General features: G+C 40.5%; 1 protein-coding gene across 8 annotated transcripts in view; it reads left to right on the forward strand.

Moving 5' to 3' along the window:
• Positions 1 to 22,958, forward strand: part of YEATS2 (YEATS domain containing 2) — a 105,184-nt gene that overhangs the window by 70,225 nt on the left and 12,001 nt on the right. For all 8 annotated transcript variants that reach the window (XR_826684.1, XM_010855666.1, XM_010855670.1 and 5 more), the window contains 7 exons: positions 1,178 to 1,339; positions 3,322 to 3,494; positions 4,292 to 4,450; positions 7,745 to 7,921; positions 11,348 to 11,534; positions 17,687 to 17,815; positions 18,348 to 18,446. Coding sequence is in view for 7 of the 8 variants with exons in the window: in XM_010855666.1 (XP_010853968.1) it covers positions 1,178 to 1,339; positions 3,322 to 3,494; positions 4,292 to 4,450; positions 7,745 to 7,921; positions 11,348 to 11,534; positions 17,687 to 17,815; positions 18,348 to 18,446 (1,086 nt within the window). In the remaining variant the exon portion in view is untranslated. The remainder of the gene's footprint in view (positions 1 to 1,177; positions 1,340 to 3,321; positions 3,495 to 4,291; positions 4,451 to 7,744; positions 7,922 to 11,347; positions 11,535 to 17,686; positions 17,816 to 18,347; positions 18,447 to 22,958) is intronic.

Here is a 22,958-nt window from a genome sequence, read left to right on the forward strand (position 1 = left end):
GTTGCCAGGCCTTCCTTCAGGGGATCTTCTGACCCAAATCTCTCATATCTCCTGCATTGATTGGCAAATGGGTTCTTTACCACTAGTGCCACCTTGGAAGCCCAAATTATAGTTGGGACACGGGTATAAATTGTAACTGCTTTGGGCAAACCAGGATATATGGTCACCCTATTTATATACAGATATAAACTTCTTTATAGTTTATAGCAGATTCTTCTAGTATGTAAATTTTTTAATTAGCAAGATAATTAAGAACATCAGCCTTTAAAGCATTGTGCATCTAGGACGCAAACTGTAGAGTTGTTTTTTTAATTTATTTTTAATTGAAGGATAATTGCTTTTACAGTATTGGTTTGGTTTCTGCCATACAGCAACATGAATTAGCCATTAAGTGTATATATGTTCCCTTCCTCTTGAACCTCGCTCTCACCTCCCACCCTTTCCCACCCCTCTAGGTGTTACAGAGCCCCAGTTTGGGTTCCCTGAGTCAAACAGCAAATTTCCGTTGGCTGTCTGTTTTACATGTTGTGGTATACCTGTTTCCATGCTCTCTCTGCATGCTGCCGCCCTCTCATTCCTCAACCTCACCCATGTCAACAAGTCTGTTCTCTACATCTGCATCTCTGTTGCTGCCCTGCACATGGGTTCATTAGTACCATCCTTCTAGATTCCACATATATGTGTTAGTATATGATATTCTTTCTCTTTCTGACTTCTAGGTTCATCCACCTCATTAGAACTGAGTCAAATGCATTCCTTTTTATGGCTGAGTAGTATTCCATTGTATAAATGTACCACAGCTTCTTCATCCATTCATCTGTTGATGGACATCTAAGTTGCTTCCATGTCCCAGCTTTGTAAATAGTACTGCAGTGAATATTGGGGTACATGTGCCTTTTTCAATTTTCATTTCCTCAGGATACATGCCTAGAAGCGGTACTGCTGGGTCATATGGTAGATTTATTCCTAGTTTTTTAAGGAATCTCCAAACCGTCTTCCGTAGTGGCTGTATTGGTTTACATTCCCACCATGTTTGTTAATGTTTTTGAATAAGTATTTTATTTTAGAACTAGCATTCTCTAGTTTCAATTTTAGAACTAGCATTGCCTTCAGTTCCAACTTAACTTACTGTTTTTCCTCTTTCTTTTTTTCCCCTTTATTCCCTTCACCATTTTAGTGATGGCAACATTGCAGCTTCCAGCTACTAATTTGGCCAACTTGGCAAACTTGCCTCCTGGCACTAAACTCTACCTTACAACAAACAGCAAGAACCCTTCGGGCAAAGGAAAACTGCTGCTGATCCCTCAGGGAGCCATCCTGCGAGCTACCAACAATGCTAGTGAGTCCATCGTTAAATCATTTGGTCCTTGGGTCTTTGAGTATGTTCACCTCATCCACCAGAGGGGCAGTTCTTACCTGTTTCAGAAAGCATTTTCTTAGCTTTGTTTGTGGTTACATGGTGGCATTTGCCCACATGGATTTAAACCATACAAATATTTTAACTAGCAATGGATTTTTAAAATAATCATAGTCTTGGGAGGTGACACTGTTTTCTTGGATTTGTTTACTGAAGAGTGGGATCAGGAACAAATACACTGAAGAGGTGAGGATGTTGAGGCTGTTTGTGGGAGAAGGCTGAGCTGGAAATAAAGAGGAGTTCTTTCTGTCAGTGGTATCTAAAGACTGGTAACACCAGAGAAGATTGCTGAACGCCTGCTTTTATCTTGAAGGGGATGGGAATAGGATTGGAATCAAATGTCTCTGCTTGCCATTATTTAGATGTGCTGCATCTTAAGTTTGCTAGTTTGGTTAAATTTGCTAGTTTGGGAAATGGCAAGAGAAATACAGGCTCAACTTTAGTGTATAAGATGTAAAGCCCCAAGGAAATTAGATGGTTTATACTTATATAAATGGTTTATACTTATAGACTTATATAAACTTCTGCTTTGACATATAGTGAAAAACAGTTTGGGTGGTGTTGAAAGGGTAAGAGGAATTCTATCTGAGTCAGAAGTATAATTGGTACAGTAATTAAGTTCATTAGAAATTAGCCACTTGTCAAAATGCAGTGTGTAATTGTAACCAGGCAAGGGCTTGTGTGCCCCATGGTACAGAAAGGCAGTTTCTGACAGGAGGAGTTTGCAGCAGAGTAAGGGTTTATTGCAGGGCACCAAGCAAGCAAGTGGGAAACAAGTCTCAGGTCCACTCCAGCTTGGTCTTTGAGTTTGGGGTTTTCAGAGGGGAAGAACAAAGAAGCCAGGGTTAGTCATCATCTCATGACATTTCTTAGTCATAGTTTTGGGAGTCAGCATGTCTCTGGTTTATGTTTCTCTGGCCAGGTGGTCCAAGGCTCAGGGGTCTGTTCGCTCATCTTGCCCTGGAGAAACTGAGTTTTTACTTCAGCGATATTATTTGCAACAGCAGTTTTAGTACATGAATGATGTTATTAACAATGGCAGTTTTAGTCTTCTGACTCTGGTTGGTTAATGTTCAGTTAGCACAGGACTGAGGTCAAAGGGGACAAGAAAGGGAATAAAGTTTTGGATAGAGAGATTCATCATAAACTTGGCAGGGAATTTGGTTAAGGGGGACTGAGTTTCAGAAGCTAGTCAACGATTTTGTTTACTGACTGTAATGGGTGATTTCCACTCTCACCCTGGTGTTTTTTCCTCATACATAAGCAGTGATGTATCAAAAACTTAGCTATGTAAGAAAAAGACAATGTAAGTAATCCAAAAATCCATTCAGAGAGCTCCTTAGAGTTTAGTTTTTGTATGTCACCAAAAAGAAAGTAAAAAGGGGTACAAAGGCTTTAAAGTGGAATTTGAAAAGCAAAATAGACTGGAGTCATTATAAATATGAGGAAAGTCAGTTTTTTCCGGAGCAGGGTGAGATGGAAAAGAGAATACTGTAAAATTACACTAAATTCCAGCAGTTTCACTGAAATTGAATCAGATGCCAGAAAGTTTGGGAGCTCCTCTCTGAGCACATTAGGTGCTGATTAAAAACACTTGGTTAGAAAATGTATCCAACTCAATCTCCCACAGCTAAGCCAGAACACTTGCAAAGAGAAGTTCTTCATTTCGGTACTCAGAGCTGAACTAGTTGACCTCCATTCAGTCAGAAATAAATATATTTCCATCTTCTGCACCAGGAAATTCTCACTCTTGTCACAGAAGTCTGTATCACCAAAAAAGGAGGAAAGAAGGAAAGGGGAGGAATGCAGCCATCGTGACAACATTGCTCTGGGCTCATCTGTTTTCTCTGTTAAGGCTTCTCTTAGTATTTTTATGACTATGCTGTCATTCGTTGCATTTTCAGACCTCCAATCTGGCTCAGCTGGCAGTAGCGGCGGCGGCAGCAGTAGTGGTGGGGGAGGCGGTGGCAGCAGTGGAGCAACAGGAGGAACCGGTGGAGCCCAGAACCCTGCTGGCCCTGGAGGGATATCCCAGCATCTGACGTACACATCCTACATCCTCAAGCAAACCCCTCAGGTATGGTCATTTGTCACTGGTACCTTCTACATCACCTAGTTATTTATAATGACTGCTTTTAATTGTAGTGGATTTACCTTTACAACTCTGGAATCAGGGGGGTCAGTACTATTAATAACATTTTAGCCATGTTACAAATTTATATTATTTGGGGCTTGCTGTGTTTTGAGAGAAAAGCAAGTAGAGATTCAGAAAGACTTAAGTAACTTATCCAGGATCTCTCTGCTGAGCTAGTTGGTAGAATTTGGGTTTAAACCCAGGTCTTCGTGAGAGATATTTGCTGTGCTGTTGCCTCTCATGGGTTTGGAATAGTATTGGTGTATAGTTGAAATTTTTCTCTTAGACGGGAGTAACCAGATAGTACCAAGTTATGGTTTGGAGTTAACATTGGATTCAAGGTTAGGGACAGGTTTCTGCCATCTTGTTTTCCCTTAATCCTTTCTTTCCCCTCTTTCTTGGCTCCTCTTTCTTTCTTTCTTGGCTCCTTTCCAAGTAAGGGAAAAGAATTTTGGTTCCAGGTTCTTAGTAAGAAGGCAGATGGTTATCAGTCTGAATGGTTAAATCCAGTTGTGAGGACTAGATTGTAAAACTTGAGCTTCCAACAGCCTGCTCTGTAACTCAAGTGCAAAGTTTGACAAGTAGGGATAGCTCTTGGTAGTGACACTGAGATCAGAGCTGTTCTGTTTGTTTTGATGAGTAGTAGAAATGAAGGGGAGCATTGTTATAATATGGGACCTTGTGATTTAAAGTCATTTGAACTTAACAAATTACTGATCAGGTCTTTGTTTGTAACTTAGGGCACATTTTTAGTTGGCCAGCCATCACCCCAGACATCTGGGAAACAGCTGACTACGGGGTCAGTGGTCCAAGGAACACTGGGAGTCAGCACATCTTCTGCACAAGGACAGCAGACATTAAAAGTCATCTCTGGACAAAAAACCACTTTGTTTACCCAGGTAAATGCACACTCACACACATTCCAAATACGTAGTAGTTATGGCATTTATTTTTTTGGGGGGGTGTTAGTTCTAAAAGGTCTTGTAGGTCTTCATAGAACCATTTAACTTCAGCTTCTTCAGCATTACTGGTTGGGGCATAGACTTGGATTACAGAGGATGAGATGGCTGGATGGCATCACTGACTCGATGGACGTGAGTCTGAGTGAACTCTGGGAGTTGGTGACGGACAGGGAGGCCTGGCGTGCTGCGATTCATGGGGTCGCAAAGAGTCGGACATGACTGAACAACTGAACTGAACTGAACTGATGGCATTTATTTAAATGTTACAGCTTGTTTCTTTCCACAGAGAAATTATAGTTACCTAAGAGAATAGGTGATAAAATAGTATAGAATAATAAGAATAAAATATCAAAATTTGCAGAAATATAAGTAGAATGAGAAGATGAGACCAGAGAGTTATTTAGAAATGCAAACAGTACTGTCTTGTATATTTGATAAAATTTGCCAAAGTTAAATAAGATGATCAGTTGTAAAATTCACACTACTTATGAGAGGAATTAAAATAACCACATAATATTTTCTTAGAAGAAACAAAGATTTTCTTGACCCTTCATTCTAAAAATTTCTCTGCAGGGACTTTGTATCGGAGATTCTGAATAGTGTTACAGGTTGTTTCAGCCACACTATCCATATTGTAAGTAAATGCTATAGGAAGCTTGGTGTATGTTTCTGTAGCTTCTTTAGTATAGGTGGAAGAGTAATGACGGAGAATTTTGACTGGGCGAGGGGTATCATAATCATCTGTAGGAGAATCTACAGCTAAATTTCAAAGACTTAACAGATGAAATAAAGTGTAGAAGGTATAGACAGTGTGACGCCATTTTTAACAAATAAAGCACTTTTTATGTCTGTGTAGATCAGCAGTTCTCAAAGCACATCAGATTTTTGTCAAATGCTTTTTATCTGTCTATTGAGAGGATCATATGGTTTTTCTTTTTTTTTTTTAATTTGTTAATAAAGTGAATCATCGATATTTCAAATTTAAAACAACCATGCATTCCTAGAATGAAACCTACTTGGTTGTGATATTTTCAAATACTCTTTCAAAGTATTGTTGAATTTGATTTAGTAACATTTTGTCTAGAATTTTCCCAAGGAATATTGGTCAGTAATTTTCATTGTAATTTCTCTCTGATTTTGGTATCAGAGTAGTGCTGACCTCATAAAATGAGTTGGAAACTTCTCCATCCTTTTCACTTTTTGGAGAAGAATTTATGTCAACTTGGTATTATTTCTTAACTATTCAGAGTACACCAGTGAAACTGTAGTGGCCTGGAGCTTTTCTAATTGGGAAGGTGTTAATCTGCATTTCCAATTTATTTAACACATATGACTAACTGTTCAGGTTATTTAGTCTTAAGGAGATTTGTTAGTTTATATCCTTAAAGGAATTGGTTTATTACATCTGTGTGTGTGTTTGTGTGTATATTAGTCGCTCAGCCGTGTGCGACTCTGTGACCCCATGGACTGTAGACCACCAGGCTCCTCTGTCCATGGGATTCTCCAGGCAAGAATACTGGAGTGGGTTGCCATTCCCTTCTCCAGGGGATCTTTCCAACCCAGAGATTGAACCTGTGTCTCCTGCATTGCAGGCAGATACTTTACCGTGGAGCCATCAGAGAAGCCCTTTATTACATCTAAGTAGTTGAATTTCTTGGAACAAACTAGTTCATGATTTTCCCTCATTATCCTTTTAATGTCTGTAGGCTATTTAGTGATGTCCCCCTTTTCATTCTGGACTTTGATAATTACATATCTTCTCTTTTTTCTTGATCAGTCTAGTTAGAAGGTTTATCAGTTTTGTTGATCTTTTCAGATTACCAGCATTTGGTTTCCTTGAGTGTTGAATTCCCTTTGATCAGATGCTCTTTGCTATGTTAAACAGATATGAGGCTCCAGAATTCTTTAGGCAGTTCTTTAAAATCTTAGCAAATTTCTTCTAATCTGCTCATGTTGCACCCTATGCAGTGACTTTCTTTTTTTGTTCTGCCACAGCTAAGACCTTTGCTGTTGCTTTTTACTAAGGTATAATTTGCATTGAATAATGCGCACATCACAGTGTACTGCTCAGTGAGTTGGATGGATGTCTGTGCTCTTTCAAGCCTATCCCAGTCACGCTTCAGAGCATTTCCATCACTCTAAAACATAGCCTTCATTTCTCATTCCACTTTTTTCTGTTACCATTTTTCTATTTCTGTTACCAGAGCAGCTTTTGTCTGTTCTTGAGCTTCATATCAATTATAGTTTTTTTTTAGCTTCTGTTGTTGAACAGAGTGTTTTTGAGATTTATCCATGTGTGTATTGATTTTTGATTTTTGATTCTTGAATAATGTTTTGTTGCTTGACTCTACTCTCCTATTGATGGATACTTAGATTATTTCCAGGTTTTGACTTATGAATGATACTGTTATGAGCATTCTTATACAGATCATTTGTATAGTAGAATAGCTAGGTCATGGGGTAAATATAAGAAACTGATGGATAGTTTTATATCTGTCATTATCAAAGTGGTTGTACCATTTGATTCTCCCATGAGTAATGTGGGAGAGTTCTAGTTACTGTACATCCTCACAACAGAGTATCATCATTCTTTTAAATTTTAGCCATTTTTGTGAGTATGAAGTGATATCCCATTGTGATTTTAATTTGCGTGAGACCCCGATATAGATTAATGTCATGATTGCTTCTTCTGGATTCTAGTCATGACTCCATGCAATAATTTAACCAACCTGCAAAACTGAAAATGCTTACTCATGCCTTTTATAGAAAAAGTTTGCTGAACCCTGACTTAAACCTCTAAAACTATAATTTGTTGAATGAGTCTCAAAAGCTAAATGCTATGCCTGTACTAGCACCATTAAATTACCCATTTAAATCTAGCCCTTGATTAGATTTTCATGTCTAAACATTATGTGTTACATTTAGGAGCACTTTGGGCTCAGGTTTTTAATAACAAATGTCTCCTACCTTTGAAGGCACAGTTGCCAAACAGGGACTTGCAAATACATTCATTTACTTGGTCTACATCAGGGATAAAGGAACGTTTGTATTAAAAGGTCATAAACTTGAGAGTTTGTTGGAAAGTACACAAATAAATACTTCATATAGTTTTGATTAGCAAGGCTTTCTTGGGGATGTGTTGGGGGTTGCGGGGCGGATATATAGGTAAAGATTGAATTGTGCCTGTTAACCAGGGTAACATTATTACTCCAACCTGTTTTGTTTCTGCAGGCAGCCCCAGGGGGACAGGCGTCTCTAATGAAAATATCTGATAGCACCTTGAAGTCTGTACCAGCCACGTCCCAGCTCTCAAAGCCTGGAACCACAATGCTGAGAGTTGCAGGAGGGGTTATCACAACTGCCACTTCCCCAGCTGTAGCCCTCTCAGTAAATGGGCCTGCACAACAGGTGAGAAGTAGTATGATAGTGGAAAATCATAATGAAGCATAAAATCAGTTAAAAAAACACACACAACATAAGCTAGTCATCAGGCACACTAATGGGCACTCTAATTGCTCTTTTTAAAAAAAATTCAAATATTCACATACCACAAAATTCACCATTTTAAAGTATACAGTTCAGTGGTTTTTATTCTCAGGGTTGTATAACCATCAGTTCAGTTCAGTTCAGTCGCTCAGTCGTGTCCGACTCTGCGACCCCATGAATTGCAGCATGCCAGGCCTCCCTGTCCATCACCAACTCCTGGAGTTCACTCAGACTCACGTCCATCGAGTCAGTGATGCCATCCAGCCATCTCATCCTCTGTCGTCCCCTTCGATCACTTCTATCTAATTCTAGAACTTTTTGTTTTTATTACTCCAAAAAGAAACTTAGTACCCAGTAGTAGTCACTCCCATTTCCTTCCTCCTTCTTCCAAGTCTTAGGCAGCTTCTAATCTACTTTCTTGTGACCGGCTTTTTTTGCTTAGCATAATTTCAAGGTTCATATATTTTATAGCATGTGTTAGTACTTATTCCTTTTTATAGCCGAATAATATTCAGTGTTATGGATTTTGTTTCTCCATTCATCAGTTAGTGGATATTTGGGCTGTTTTCCCCTTTTGATTATAATGATTAATGGTGCCATGAACATTTGTGTACAAGTTTTATGTTGCAGGCGGATTCTTTACCAGCTGAGCCATGAGGGAAGCCCTTTTATATAATCCTGTGTTTTCATTTATCTTGTCTTTATACCTAGGAAGGAATTGCTAAATGATATAGTAACTACATTTAACATTTTGAAGAACTACTAAACTGGTTTCCCAAGCAGCTGCACTGTTTTAGAGTCCCACCAGCAATGTATGAGGGTTCAAAGTTTTTCCAGTCTTTGCTGATAATTGTCCATGTTTGTTGTTTTTGTTTGGAGCTTTTGTTTGTTTGTTTTAGCAATTGTAGTGGGTGTGAAGTGGTATTTCACTGTGGTTTTGATATCCATTTCCCTGATGGCTAGTGATATTGTGCATCTTTTCACATACTTACTGGCCATTTGTATATTCTCTTTGGAGAAATGTCTATTCAGGTCCTTTACCCATTATTTGGTTGGGTTATTTACTCTCTTTCTGTTACTGAGTTGTAGGAACTCTTTGTATATTCTAGATACAAGTCTTTTACCAGATTTGCAAAAATTTTCTCCTTTCTTATCTGTCTTTTCACTTTCTTGAATCACAAAACTAACTTTGATGAAGTCCTATTTACCTGTTTTCTTTTTAATAGAGTTTTAAAAAAATAATTTTTATTATTTATTTTTGGCTGTGCTGAGTCTTCATTGCTGTACAGGCTTTTCTCTTGTTGTGGAGAGCAGGGGGTTACTCTCTGGTTGCGGTGCATGGGCTTATCATTGTGGCCTCTCTTGTTACGGAGTGCAGGTTCTAGGGCACATGGGCTCAGTAGTTGTGGGTCCTGGGCTCTAGTTCATGGGCTCTAGTGCATGGGCTGAAGAGTTGTGGCCATGCTCGCAGGTTTAGTTGTTTTGTGGCATGTGGCATCTTCCTGGATCAGGGATTGAACCCATGTCTCCTGCATTGACAGGCAGATTCTTTGCACTGGGTCTTGGTTGCTGCAGATGGGCTTTCCCTAGTGGTGGCAAGCAGGGGCTACTCTTCATTGCAGTGTGTGGGCTCCTCATTGCAGTGGTTTCACTTGTTGCAGAGCACAGGCCTTGGGTGCACAGGCTCACTGGTTGTGGTGTGTGACTCTAGAGCACGCAGACCCCAATAGTTGCAGCTTGCAGGTCAGTAGTGGTGGCACATTGGCTCAGTTGCTTCATGGCATGTGGAATCCTCCTGGACCAGGGATCAAACCCATGTTCCCTGCATTGGCAGGTGGATTCCTATCCACTGCACCACCAGGGAAGTCCCCTATCAGTTTTTCTTTCATTGCTTATGTTTATGCTAGTAAAAAACCATTGCCTAATCCAAAGTCAGAAAATATAAGCCTATGTTTTCTTCTAAGAGTTTTCTAGTTTTGGCCCTTACATTTACCTCTTTGTCCATTTTGAATTAGCCTTTGTATACAGTATGAGATAGGGGGCCAAACTTTATTCTTCTGTTTGTAAGTATCCAGTTGGCCAGCAACATTTGTTGAAAAGTCTGTTTCCCTTTTGAATTGTCTTGACATCCCAAGATGCTCACTTCCCAGGCTTCACACCTCCTGCAACTACTGCTTCTCCTCACATGCCTACTCATACCACTCTACTTTGCAGTTCCTTGAACATACGCTCTTTCTTACCCCTCTGACTTTCTGCATGCTCTCTCCTTCCAGGGAAGACCCTCTTATTTCCCCCTTTTCCTGTCTTCAAGATATCCCTAACGCTCCCAGTTCTCTCCCTCCCATCCCTAGGCTGAAGGAGTGACCCTCTCACTTGTCATGCTGTCTTGTACCCTTGCCTGCTGCAGCCTTCTTCACTGTCTGGTAACCCTCTCCTTGAGGGCTTTTATCTCAGGACCCTAATATTTAACACTGTGCTTTGTATAGATGTTTGTTGAATAATATGACAAACTTTAAAATATTATACTGAGTTTTTAATAAAGTCATACTATTCCATTCTCACATTCTGAGATTATGTCTGATTGCGGGTGATAAGTTGAAATATTGTTTTATCAGTCAGTTCAGTCTCTCAGTCATGTCCAACTCTATGTGACCCCATGGACTGCAGCACACCAGGCCTCCCTGTCCATCACCAACTCCCGGAGTTTACTCAAACTCATGTCCATTGAGTCAGTGATGCCATCCAACCATCCCATCCTCTGTCGTCCCCTTCTCCTCCCGCCTTCAATCTTTCCCAGCACCAGGGTCTTTTCCAGTGAGTCATTTCTTTGCATCAGGTGGCCAAAGTATTGGAGTTTCATCTTCAGCATCAGTCCTTCCAATGAATATTCAGAATTGATTTCCTTTAGGACTGACTGGTTTGATCTCCTTGTAGTCCAAGGGACTCTCAAAAGTCCTCTCCATCACCACAGTTCAAAAGCCTCAGTTCTTCAGCGCTCAGCTTTCTTATAGTTCAGCCCTCACATCCATACATGACTACTGGGAAAACCATAGCCTTGACTAGACGGACCTTATTTTATAAAGTGATAAATAGGTGGTGAATTTCTTAATGTGGTAATCCTATAATACGTCCTCATTTTGAAATTTTTAAAATGTCCTGGTCCATGAAGTCTGAAAGCATAGGAACTGCCAAACTAAAGAAGCAATTTTTTTACATGGCATGACATTGAATAGGTAGTTAATAACAGCTATTAGCTAATATTTTGGGTGTGCTACATGGCAGTCACTGTTCTAAGTAAGTTACACTACTTTCTTCTTAATTTTTATTGTTTCTGGTTCTATGGTTTAGCAGTCAGAAGGAACAACTCCTGGTTCATCGTCTACTGTGGGTTCTGTCATGAAAACTTCCGGACAGCAGCAAGTGTGTGTGAGCCAGGCCGCTGTGGGATCCTGCAAGGCTCCTGCCCCCTCTGTCATCAGCGCCACGTCCCTGGTGTCCACACCAAACCCCATCTCTGGAAAAGCCACAGTGTCAGGTCAGTTGTATCATCATTTTATTTCCCTTTCCCTTCTTTGGCCTAGAATATTTCTGGAAGGTCCTCAGTTCAGCTCATTTGTGTCCGACTCTTTGCGACCCCATGAATCACAGCACGCCAGGCCTCCCTGTCCATCACCAACTCCTGGAGTTCACTCAGACTCAGATCCATCGAGTTGGTGATGCCATCCAGCCATCGCATCTGTCATCCCCTTCTCCTCCTGCCCCCAATCCCTCCCAGCATCAGGGTCTTTTCCAGTGAGTCAGCTCTTCACATGAGGTGGCCAAAGTATTGGAGTTTCAGCTTCAGCATCAGTCCTTCCAATGAACACCCAGGACTGATCTCCTTTAGGATGGACTGGTTGGATCTCCTTGCAGTCCAAGGGACTCTCCCCAAAATTTTGTATAATAAATTATTAAAAACCATTAACTTGGAGGCATTTTTCATATAGCTTCTTTCTAGATGAAGTATTATTTAAAATGTAGGTATAAATTTTCAAGTCTAAAATGTTTTTATGGATTGAGTAAGAATTTTTAAGTGATATAGTAAAACTCAGCCATCTGGAACTCTGGGTATTTCTCATCAGTTTTGAATGGAGCTCATAGCAAAACATCCTACATTTCTTTTTGCTTTCATAAAGTACATAAAATGTAAAATTTTAAACGTAAAGATGTAAATTTTGAGTCCAAGACATGGTTTTTAACAGTAGTTACTGTATTAAGTTGTGTCAGAATGACATGCCTGAGGTTTGGTAAAATGTGTCCTGTCTCCATGCCCATACTGAATGGCCTCAGAAAAGTGTGCCTTTTACTTCTTTGGGTAAGCTAGAGCACAAATCCTGAAGCTGGATGGCCTAATGCTTACCTCATGAAGTTTAAATGCCTAGGGTACTGTCTGACATGTAGTAATGATTATATAAATAATTGCTGCTATTGTCATTTTTAGTATCATCGTTGTTAGTCCACGTTCCCTTACCTACAATTCTGAAATTCAAAAAGCTGTAAAAACCGAAGGTTTGCTTACTGTTGTTGTTCTCCATAACTATTTTAGAGAAAAATCTGACTGCCTTTGATAGGCTATTTATACTACTAAATATAGCCACCTGATGCAAAGGACTGCCGGCTCACTGGAAAGACCCTAATGCTGGGAAAGATTGAGGGCAGAAAGGAGAAGGGGGCAACAGAGGATGAGATGGATAGCATCAGCAACTCAATGGACATGAATTTGAGCAAACTCAGGGAGATAGTGGAGTGCAGAGGGGCATGGCATGCTACATACAGTCCATGGGGTTGCAGAGAGTCAGACATTACTTAGTGACTTAACAATAACATATATCATTTACAGACACATATGTACATACAGAGAAACATACATAAATACATACACATACATATAGTCAACTCATTGGAAAAGACCCTGATGCTGGGAAAGATTGAGGGTGGGAGGAGAAGGGGTCGACATGAGATGGTTGGATGGTATCACTAACTCACTGGACATGAGTTTGAGCAAACCTTGGGATATAATGAAGAACAGGGAAGCTTGGAGTGCTGCAGTTCATGGTGTCTTAAAGCGTTGGACACAACTTAGCAACTAAACAACAACACATGCCCCAGTCCCTTTGCATAAAGATTGTGGATATTCTTCCCTGTTACTGCATATAGTTTGCTAAAATAAAAGCACAGGCTTGTGAGCTCTTCAGTCTAAATAAATCATCTTGACAACACTTGGGTATTTTCAAAACTAACAAAAAAAATTTTGTGGAAATTCTCGTTTATTTTTCCCATGGTTTCTACCTCCCAATTAAAATTGACCAAATTTTTTTTATGAGGGTATTTTTGTTTTTCTTTTTTTTTAAGGCTGAGGAATCCACCTTAAATCCTTTCAGGGAGGTGGTGGCCAGGGGACAGTGGTCTCTTTTGGTTCAACCACTTTGTGCCTGACACGGTCCACAGAAATTGTCTTGCTGAGGGTGGATGCCCTTGTGGCCTGATGCATTTCATGTCCCCCTTATCCTCACATGGCAGTCTTCATGTGGCAGGTGCCTTAATGGCTTCTAAGTGCCTGACCCGTGCCCACACAATATTGGTTGGCCTAGTCCTCAGTTGTAAAGAAGACAAAAGAGAGACCCTTACCCGTTCAGGTGGCAGCTACTGGGGCACAGTGAGCAGTGGGGCCTTTGGAACACACCAGAGGGTAACCCTGGCCAGAGTTCCTCAGTTGCTTCCACAGCACTTGCCTGGTGGCAGAGGGTCCCTATGAGAAAGGAGAAGCGAGGAGGTGGGGGAAGAGACCCCAGGTTCCCTGTACGAGCCACCAGAAATGCCGTGGTCCGAGCACACGTTGGAAAAGAATTTCCAGAGATGAGACAGAATGAGAGGGAAATATAGTTTATTAGAGTGGGAGACACTGTTAGAACAGCGGGCCAGCCCGAGGGAGAACCAACCATGTTGTTATTATCACTAGATTCCATTGTTGTTTAGTTGCTCACTTGTGTCCAACTCTTTGTGACCCCATGGACTACAGCATGTCAGGTTTCCCTGTCCTTGACTGTCTCCTGGATTTTGCTCAAACTCGTGTTCATTGAATTGGTGATGTTATCCAACCACCTCATCCTCTGTTGTCTTCTCCTGCCTTCAGTATTTCCCAGCATCAGGGTCTTTTCCAGTGAGTCAGCAGCCCTTCACATCAGGTGGCCAGTTTTGGAGCTTCAGCATCATTTGTTTCAATGAATATTCAGGGTTGATTTCCTTTAGGATTAACTGATTTGATCTCCTTGCAGTCCAAGGGCCTCTCAGGAGTCTTCTCCAGTCAAAAGCATTAATTCTTCGGTATTCAGCTTTCTTTATGGTCCAACTCTCACATCCATACATGACAACTGGAAAAACCATAGCTTTGATGATATGAACCTTTTTTGGCAAAGTGATGTCTCTACTTTTTAATACGCTATCTCGATTTGTCATAGCTTTTCTTCCAAGGAGCAAGTCTTTTAATTTCGTGATTGCAGTCACCATCCACAGTGATTTTGGAGCCCAAGAAAATAAAGTCTGTCACTATTTCCATTTTTTCCCCATTTATTTACAGTGAGGTGATGGGACCAGATGCCATGATCTTAGCTTTCTGAATGTTGAGTTTTAAGCCAGCTTTTTCACTGTCCTCTTTCACCTTCATCAAGAGGCTCTTTAGTTCCTCTTCGCTTTCTGCCATTAGGATGGTGTCATCTGCATATCTGAGGTTATTGATAGTTCTCCCAGCAGTCTTGATTCCAGCTTGAACTTCATCCAGCCCAACATTTCACACGATGTACTTTGCACATAAGTTCCATTTATGACTCCAAATCAAAACCCTATGTTTCATTTGCTTTTTGGATGGTTAAGTACCAAAACATTAAGGCTCATTTATTTTCCCATGGTTTCTACCCCTCAGTTAAGATTGACCAGTTTTTCTTTTATGAGGATTGCTTGTTCTCTGCTAACTGAATGTTTAGAGGTAGTGTATTAGCACTGGAGTAGAAATTATAGAAGTGGAAGGAATTACTATTGTAAGAAATGAATAAGAGACTCATTATTTTCTACTATCCATTAATTTTGTGTGTGTGGATTCTTGTTTTTTTAAATTGAGGTATAAAGGCAATGGCACCCCACTCCAGTACTCTTGCCTGGAAAATCCCATGGATGGAGGAGCCTGGTAGGCTGCAGTCCATGGGGTCGCTAAGAGTTGGACACAACTGAGTGATGTCACTTTCACTTTTCACTTTCATGCATTGGAGAAGGAAATGGCAACCCACTCCAGTGTTCTTGCCTGGAGAATCCCAGGGACAGGGGAGCCTGGTGGGCTGCCGTCTATGGGGTCGCACAGAGTCGGACACGACTGAAGCAACTTAGCAGTAGCATAATCTTTATAATTTTTCAATTAATTTTTTTGTGTGCATTACAAACTATTTTGAACAAGATTCCCATTGTGACTGGAACAGAGTAAGCAAGGGAAAGAGTACTAGGAGGTAAAGTCAGAGTGATGGGGCCAAATCACATAGGGCCTTTGTGGATCATTGTAAAAACATTGATTTTTACTTCAAGAGAAGCCATTGTAGGGGTCTTCCACTAAGGAGTAACATGAGCTGCCTGTATCTTTTAATAAGTCATTGGCTATAGCATTTAGATTAATCTGTGGGGCACAAGATGGAAGCAGGGGACAGACCAAGAAGTAGACACTAAACTAAGAAAGAAACTTTGCTGTATTAGGGACCTCTGGCAATATCAGACTAAAAGGAGTTCCAGAAGTAAACAGAAAAGTTTAGTAATTACATTATCATTGAATTTCTCAGTAGCAGTACTGGAAGCTGGTTTTCAAAGTTTTTACTTTTCAAAATTCTAGAGGGGAATTCTTGTAGTCTAGAGTTCTGCAGTTGGCCCAATCTTTACTAAGTATGAGGGTAGATATTTTCTGACAGGCAGCCTTTCAAATGTATTTTCTAGATTCTGTCTCGGAGCATAATTAAAATATATGTTTCATCAGAGCTAAGAGATGTAGACCAGGAAAAAGGACAAAAATAGAAGGAAGGCAAAGGGAACTCTCAGGGTAGCTATGAAGTATGTTCCACAGCTGAGACCTTGGCCGCAGGCCTAGAAACCAGCAGTCTAGATGGAGCAAGCAGATCAGAGCACCCTGGGAAGGATAGCTCGGACTTTAAAAATGGAAGTGTAAATTATTTAAGAGGTTGACCATATGGAGGAGAACTCTGTATTTAGGGGGAGGTTTGTAGTATTTTTGAAGGACATGGGAAGACTTTGGTATGTTGTTGAAAGAGAACTAAATAAGCAGATGAAAAGGAAGAAAATTTTTAACTCCAGAAAATGAAATGGAATCATAGTATCATGGTATTCTTTGGATCAATAGAGGCCATTATTGGAGGAGAGGGAAGATAGGGTCTAAAGCTTATCTACCCTAATAGTCAGTGTGTAGCATTAAAATGTTACATCAAATTGAATCAAGGCCTACAATATACACATTGTTTTAAAAGACCAAAAGGGTTAAAAGTGGATGCCACCTGTGAACAAGATGAAGACAGGGAGGTGGAGCAAAGGATGGCTGTTTTTAGTTATATGCCTTTTAGCCCTTTGTAACTTTTCAACTGATAAGCGTATAGTATAGTATTAAAATAGAAATAAGAATTGTTAAAATATGAAGAAACAGGTAATTGTACTCTTGGCCGGGGGTTGGGGGCACATCTCAGTAACTAACTACTGCTTGACGATCTAACATTCACTGATTCCAGAGAATGATTTTGTTTATTGAAGGCTTTGTTCTTGAAAGTATTTGAGATCCAACTGCATTCCAGTGCCTTAAAGGACCTTTAGCCTCTGTTGGTATTCTTAGGTTTTTCTAACATGCATTTCTGCTGTTTCTTGTGTACTCTTTCTGTCACTCTTCCACTGGCCCTCTGAATGCCTAGAATAGTTTTATGATGGAAATGGGAGTATGGAAATTGCTTTAAAGCGAAGTAGGAGAGGATGAACCTTTCTAAAATAAGTGGAGACTATCTGGTTTGAAAAATAAAGGCTGCACAAAGATAGGAAACTGTAAGTTCTGGTGAGTACATAGATTGAAGCATTAGATACGTAGAGATGTTGTGAAGGAGATGTAGATAAATTAGGACCAGATTAAAATGGACTCCTTGTGTTTGACTAATTTTGGAAACATACTCTAGGCAGACCAGAGCCAGAGAAGGTTTTCAAGTAGGAAAATGATAATTATCCAAACCAAAAATACAAAATCTTACATCCAGTTTGTATCACAGCTGTATGTAAAACAAATAAATAGTCATAGAAAACTAACATTGAGAAAAACTATCTCAAAATAATGATACTGGTTGTCTCTGCAGTAGGACTCTGTGGCTTTTTTCTATTATTTCCACTTTTTCAAAAATTTTTGTATTACTTATGATAGCAGGGTAAAAAATAAATCATTATTGTTGCATCATTGTCTCCTTGAGAAACCTGCTTCATCCATTGCCTCATGCTTCTGGCTCTTTCTTTATGGAAAGAGTACATGTCCTAAGAACATCCTGCTGTGAGAAAATGTGAATGCTAAAGAAGGCAGGAACTTTAAGGAAGCATCTGATCTTCAGCTTGGCCTTATCTTCCAACTTATTTTAGGATTGTTAAAGATTCACTCCAGTCAATCCAATCCCCAGCAGGCTGTCCTGACGATCCCCAGCCAGCTCAAACCACTCAGTGTAAACACGTCTGGAGGTGTGCAGACGATACTGATGCCTGTGAATAAAGGTGAGTCCTTCACCTGTTGGGTGTGGTTGTCTCTAAGTCTCTCTGCCTGGAGGGTGTGTCTGGTGGGAGGGTCTGTCTGGTGGGAAGGTCTGTAGTCTGTCCTTTGGTGGCCACTCCTGCCTTGTACAGCCTGCCCTTGAGCTGTCACCATACTTCCTAGCACCAGCTCTGGGACTGAAAGTAACACCCAAGTGATCCATTGACTTCTAAATAACTGCTCATTTCTAAAGTTGAGCAGGGGAGTAGATCTTAAACATTTATGAGAGTACAGGTCAATTGGGTTTTTACTTTCTGAGGTTAGTGACCAAGCCTGCATTTCCACGGTTGACAATAACAGCTCAGTTACCCTGGTACTAATAGTAAACAGCCCACCTTATAAATCTGTGTAAAGCAAGGACCTTACCATTTCTGTTACACTGAAATTGTTTTTGTGCTAGTCATCTACAGTAGAGCTGTCACCTGGGAGATAGATTATTTTCATTAAAATAATTTATGTATTTCTTATATCCTCCCCTCCTCTTTTGCCTGTTAGTGGTTCAATCGTTTTCTACCAGCAAATCACCTGCCATTCTGCCTGTGGCTGCCCCAACTCCAGTTGTCCCCAGCTCTGCTCCAGCAGCTGTTACAAAAGGTATGTCATTTCCCACAGTATGTTTGCCCAGAAGTTTTATGCAAGACATTACTATCATAAGACTCCCTTGAATTTCAGCATTCATGAATCAGTCGCTTCAAAAATACGTAGGGTGTTTATATAGAGACTTAATTGAGGGAAGTAGAGATGTATAAAGCATCATTCTGCCCCCTAAGAATTTATAATCAGGTTGGAGAGAGTTGCAGTAGACAGCAAGCAGTGATTGATAAATGCACGGTAGATGATCTGAAAAATGAATGCTGAAATAGTTTAGTCTAGGATGTGCGGTCCATGGAACGCGAGGGTTGTGGAGGTGGATAACACTTTGTATAGGACACGGATTTTAACCAGAACTTTAAGAGTGAAGCATTTTTGACTATGGAGAGGCATGCCAGGTTAAGGAAACAGTAGAGACGAAGACTCACAGGGCTTGTTTGGGCGAGTAGACCAATCAAGGGGACTCACCTGGGGTGTACAGTTATGTAAAGGAGCTGTAGGTAGGGTCAGATGTTGGCAGCTGGCAGTGGGGACACTTATGACTATTGACTGGATGGAGAGAGTACAGTGTGTTAGAACAAAACATTTTGACATCTGTAAGATCTACAATAATGATAGCTACCTTATGTAAGAGCCTAAAATGTACCTGGCACCATGCTAGCTGCTTGGTGCTATATATACATATATATATATATATCACTAATGATCAAAGTACCTGAAAAGAGCTGTTAATGCCCATTTTGCCAGTGAGGAAACTGAAGTTTGGAAATACTAAGTCTGTACTTCCCAAGTCTAGAAAACTAGAAGGCAGTGCAGTCAGAATTTGAAATACTTCTTTTCAGGCATTCCAGGATCTCTCACAATAGTCTTGGGAAGAGATGGATTTGAAACTTACAGCATGACCATCTGAAGCAAGGGTTGGCTGACTGCAGTCTGCTGCACATTTTTTAAATAGGTTTTATTGGCACATTGGAGAAGGCAGTGGCACCCCACTCCAGTACTCTTGGTTGGAAAATCCCATGGATGGAGGAGCCTGGTGGGCTGTAGTCCATGGGGTCACTGAGGGTCGGACACGACTGAGTGACTTCACTTTGACTTTTCACTTTAATGCATTGGAGAAGGAAATGGCGACCCACTCCAGTGTTCTTGCCTGGAGAATCCCAGGGACGGGGGAGCCTATGGGGTCGCACAGAGTCGGACATGACTGAAGTGACTTAGCAGTATTGGCACATGGCCATGCCGATTCATTTGTATATTGTCCGTGTGTGCACTGCAGCCTCAGAGTTTGGTCATTCCAGCTGAGTTCACATGACCCACAAAGCCTAAAGTATTTACTGATTAGTTCTTATAGGAGAAGTATGTCAGTCATGATGAAAGATGCTAACCTAAACCAGCATCTCTCCTCAGTAGCAGGTGTGTGTCATAGTCCTCATACAGATTCTGATTCAATTAATTTTGGACTGGACCAGAGCATTTCTGTTTTGATTTTAATTAAGCATACCATTTGATGAATTTTGACAACTGCATGAACCTAGCATCCCATTCACACTACAGGAATTCTCATCCCCTGTAGGCAGCCACTGTTTCAATTTCTATGATAGATTAATCGTGTCTGTTTTTTAACTTCATGTGAATGGAAGCACATGCATTCTTTTGTGTCTGATTTAATTCACCCACTCAGTGTTTTTTGAGATTCAGCCATGTTGTTGCTAAGTAGTATTCCATACTGTAGAGGTGAATGGATAGACCATAGTATGTTTATCCTGTCTCCTGTTGGTGGACATTAGGTTTGTTTCCAGTTTGGGACTATTATATGTAAGTCTTAGAAGAGCCTATCCAGTAAATAGCTCTCCCAACCTGAAAATACTGATTATATGATTTTGTGATTGAGTACCAGATTAAATTATTGTATTTACAGGAATTCCCTGGTGTAGTTAGGACTTGGTGCTTTCACTCTATGGCAGGTTCAGTCCCCAGCTGAGGAACTAAGAGAACCACAAGCAGTGCCATGTGGCCAAATAAATAAATAGCATATACTTGCATCTACAGAACTAGAGTGTCTGAACTTTTTCTGAGGGCTTCCTTCTGTTTCTTGACATCTCAGAATCACTAGGGGTTGGGGGAAGATGTCTTGCTGACAGTGGAATTAGCAAGGTCACTCAATACAAGTTGGTATACATATAAAAGCCACTTCGAGTTCTATATAGAAATTAACTGCCAACGATCCACTAAATATTTATGAGAGAAACTTAAAGACCTAAAAGAACTTGAAGGATATACAATTACAATTAATTATATAAATTTACTGAAATACCTGATTTTAGTCTGTCTCCCAAAAGGACATGGGTTCAGTACAGTCCCAGTCAGAATCTCTGGTGTTGTTTTGGTGTTTGTGTAGAAATTGACAAGATAGTCTAAAATGTATATGGGAATGCACAGGCCTAGAGTAGCTGATACAATCTTGAATAAAAAGCTGGGGGACTTGGGTCACCAGATGTATATATACTGTAAGGCTACATAATTGAGATAGCGTAGTATTGGTTCAAGAACAGACAGAATGTAGGGGTCAGGCGATGGAAGGTGCAAACCGTTGGATGTAAGACAGGCTCAGAGATGTACTGTTCAGCACAGGGAATATAGCCAGTACTTACCTGATTTATGACAGACTCAGCAGGGAAAAGATGTTCTTTTCAATAAGTTGTACTGGGCTAATTAGATATATCCTTTTGGGGGAAAGAAGAAAACTTGGCCCCTACCTTACTTACATCATAAAATTTAATTTGCATTGGGTCCTAGACCTAAATGTGAAGGATGAAACAGTAAAGCTTCTGGAAGAGAATATGAGAATATCTTCATGACTTTGGGCAAAGAAAACACAAGAAAAGCAGCCATGAAAGAACAGATTGATAAATTAGACTTTATTAATACTAGGAACTTTACTGTATCGGATGGACAAAATTTAAGAGTGAAAGTCGCCACATACATCCTGAAAGATATTTGCAATTGATATATCTGACAAGGAGTTCTCCCCAGAATATAGGAGACCTAAAAGTCAGTATGAAAAAGACGCTGAATTTTTTTTTAAAGAGCAAGAAGTATAAACAGATACTTTACAGAAGAGGATATTTAAATACAATGAAATGAAAAGTTGTTCACCCTCATCAGTCGTCAAAGGAATGCAAGTTAAAACCATAGTGATACTGTTCTTTCACCAGAATTAAAAGAACTGCATTGCTAAGTGTTGACAAGGATGTGAAGCAACTGGAACTCACATACCCTGCTTGTGGGGCTACAAATTGACATAATAACTTTGGAAATGAGTTTGGCAGTTTCTGGTAAAGTTAAACATGTTATCTGTCATGTGTTCCAGGAGGTACACTTCTAGGAAATGCATGCATATGTGCACCCAGATACATATACAAGCTTTCCTTTTTTTTTTTTAATAGCCAAAAAGATGCTGACACAAAAGGGTATACACGATGTGATTCCAGTTATATAAAATTTAAAGTGGAATTGGCAGAGAGGAATGCTAGAAGCATAAGGGACCCTGGCTGAGGACTGGAAATACTCTGCATTTTGATTGAGGTGCTGGGTGCATGGATGTATATGTAGGTAAAATTTATCAAACTGTACCCTTAATATTTGTGCATTTTTTGCAAGTTATGCATCAGTGAAAAGGGGGAAGATACACTGTGTATCTCACTTGTAGACCTTTGCTTATATGAAACTATTGAGGGATGTTGAGTAGAAAATGACACTAGCACGCTGCTTTAGGCGCATGTACTGGTGCTCGTGTACAAGGTGAGTCGTAAGGGGATAGACTGACGGCAGGGGAGCTGGTGCAAAAGAAGTGTGCACGCATGCACACGTGTGCATGCACAGTGTTTTGATCAGAGACTATAGAAGGAAGACACATGCTTCTGACACAGTTATCTTCCGTCAGTAGATTTGGTAAGATCATGGCATCCGGTCCCATCACTCCATGGCAAATAGATGGGGAAACAGTGACTGACTTTATTTTTGTGGGCTCCAAAATCACTGCAGATGGTGACTGCAGCCATGAAATTAAAAGACGCTTACTCCTTGGAAGGAAAGTTATGACCAACCTAGACAGCATATCGAAAAGCAGAGACATTACTTTGTCAACAAAGGTCTGTCTGGTCAAGGCTACGGTTTTTTGAGTGGTCATGTATGGATGTGAGAGTTGGACTGTGAAGAAAGCTGAGCACCAAAGAATTGATGCTTTTAAACTGTGGTGTTGGAGAAGACTCTTGAGAGTCCCTTGGACTGCAAGGAGATCCAACCAGTCCATCCTAAAGCAGATCAGCCCGGGTGTTCATTGGAAGGACTGATGTTGAAGCTGAAGCTCCAATACTTTGGCCACCTGATGCGAAGAGCTGACTCATTTGAAAAGACCCTGATGCTGGGAACGATTGAGGGCAGGAGGAGAAGGGGACGACAGAGGATGAGATGGTTGGATGGCATCACTGACTCAATGGACATGGGTTTGGGTGG

This window comes from Bison bison, unplaced genomic scaffold (assembly GCF_000754665.1).
Source record: "Bison bison bison isolate TAMUID 2011002044 unplaced genomic scaffold, Bison_UMD1.0 scf7180017864367, whole genome shotgun sequence".
In the NCBI taxonomy this organism is placed as follows: Eukaryota; Metazoa; Chordata; class Mammalia; order Artiodactyla; family Bovidae; genus Bison; species Bison bison.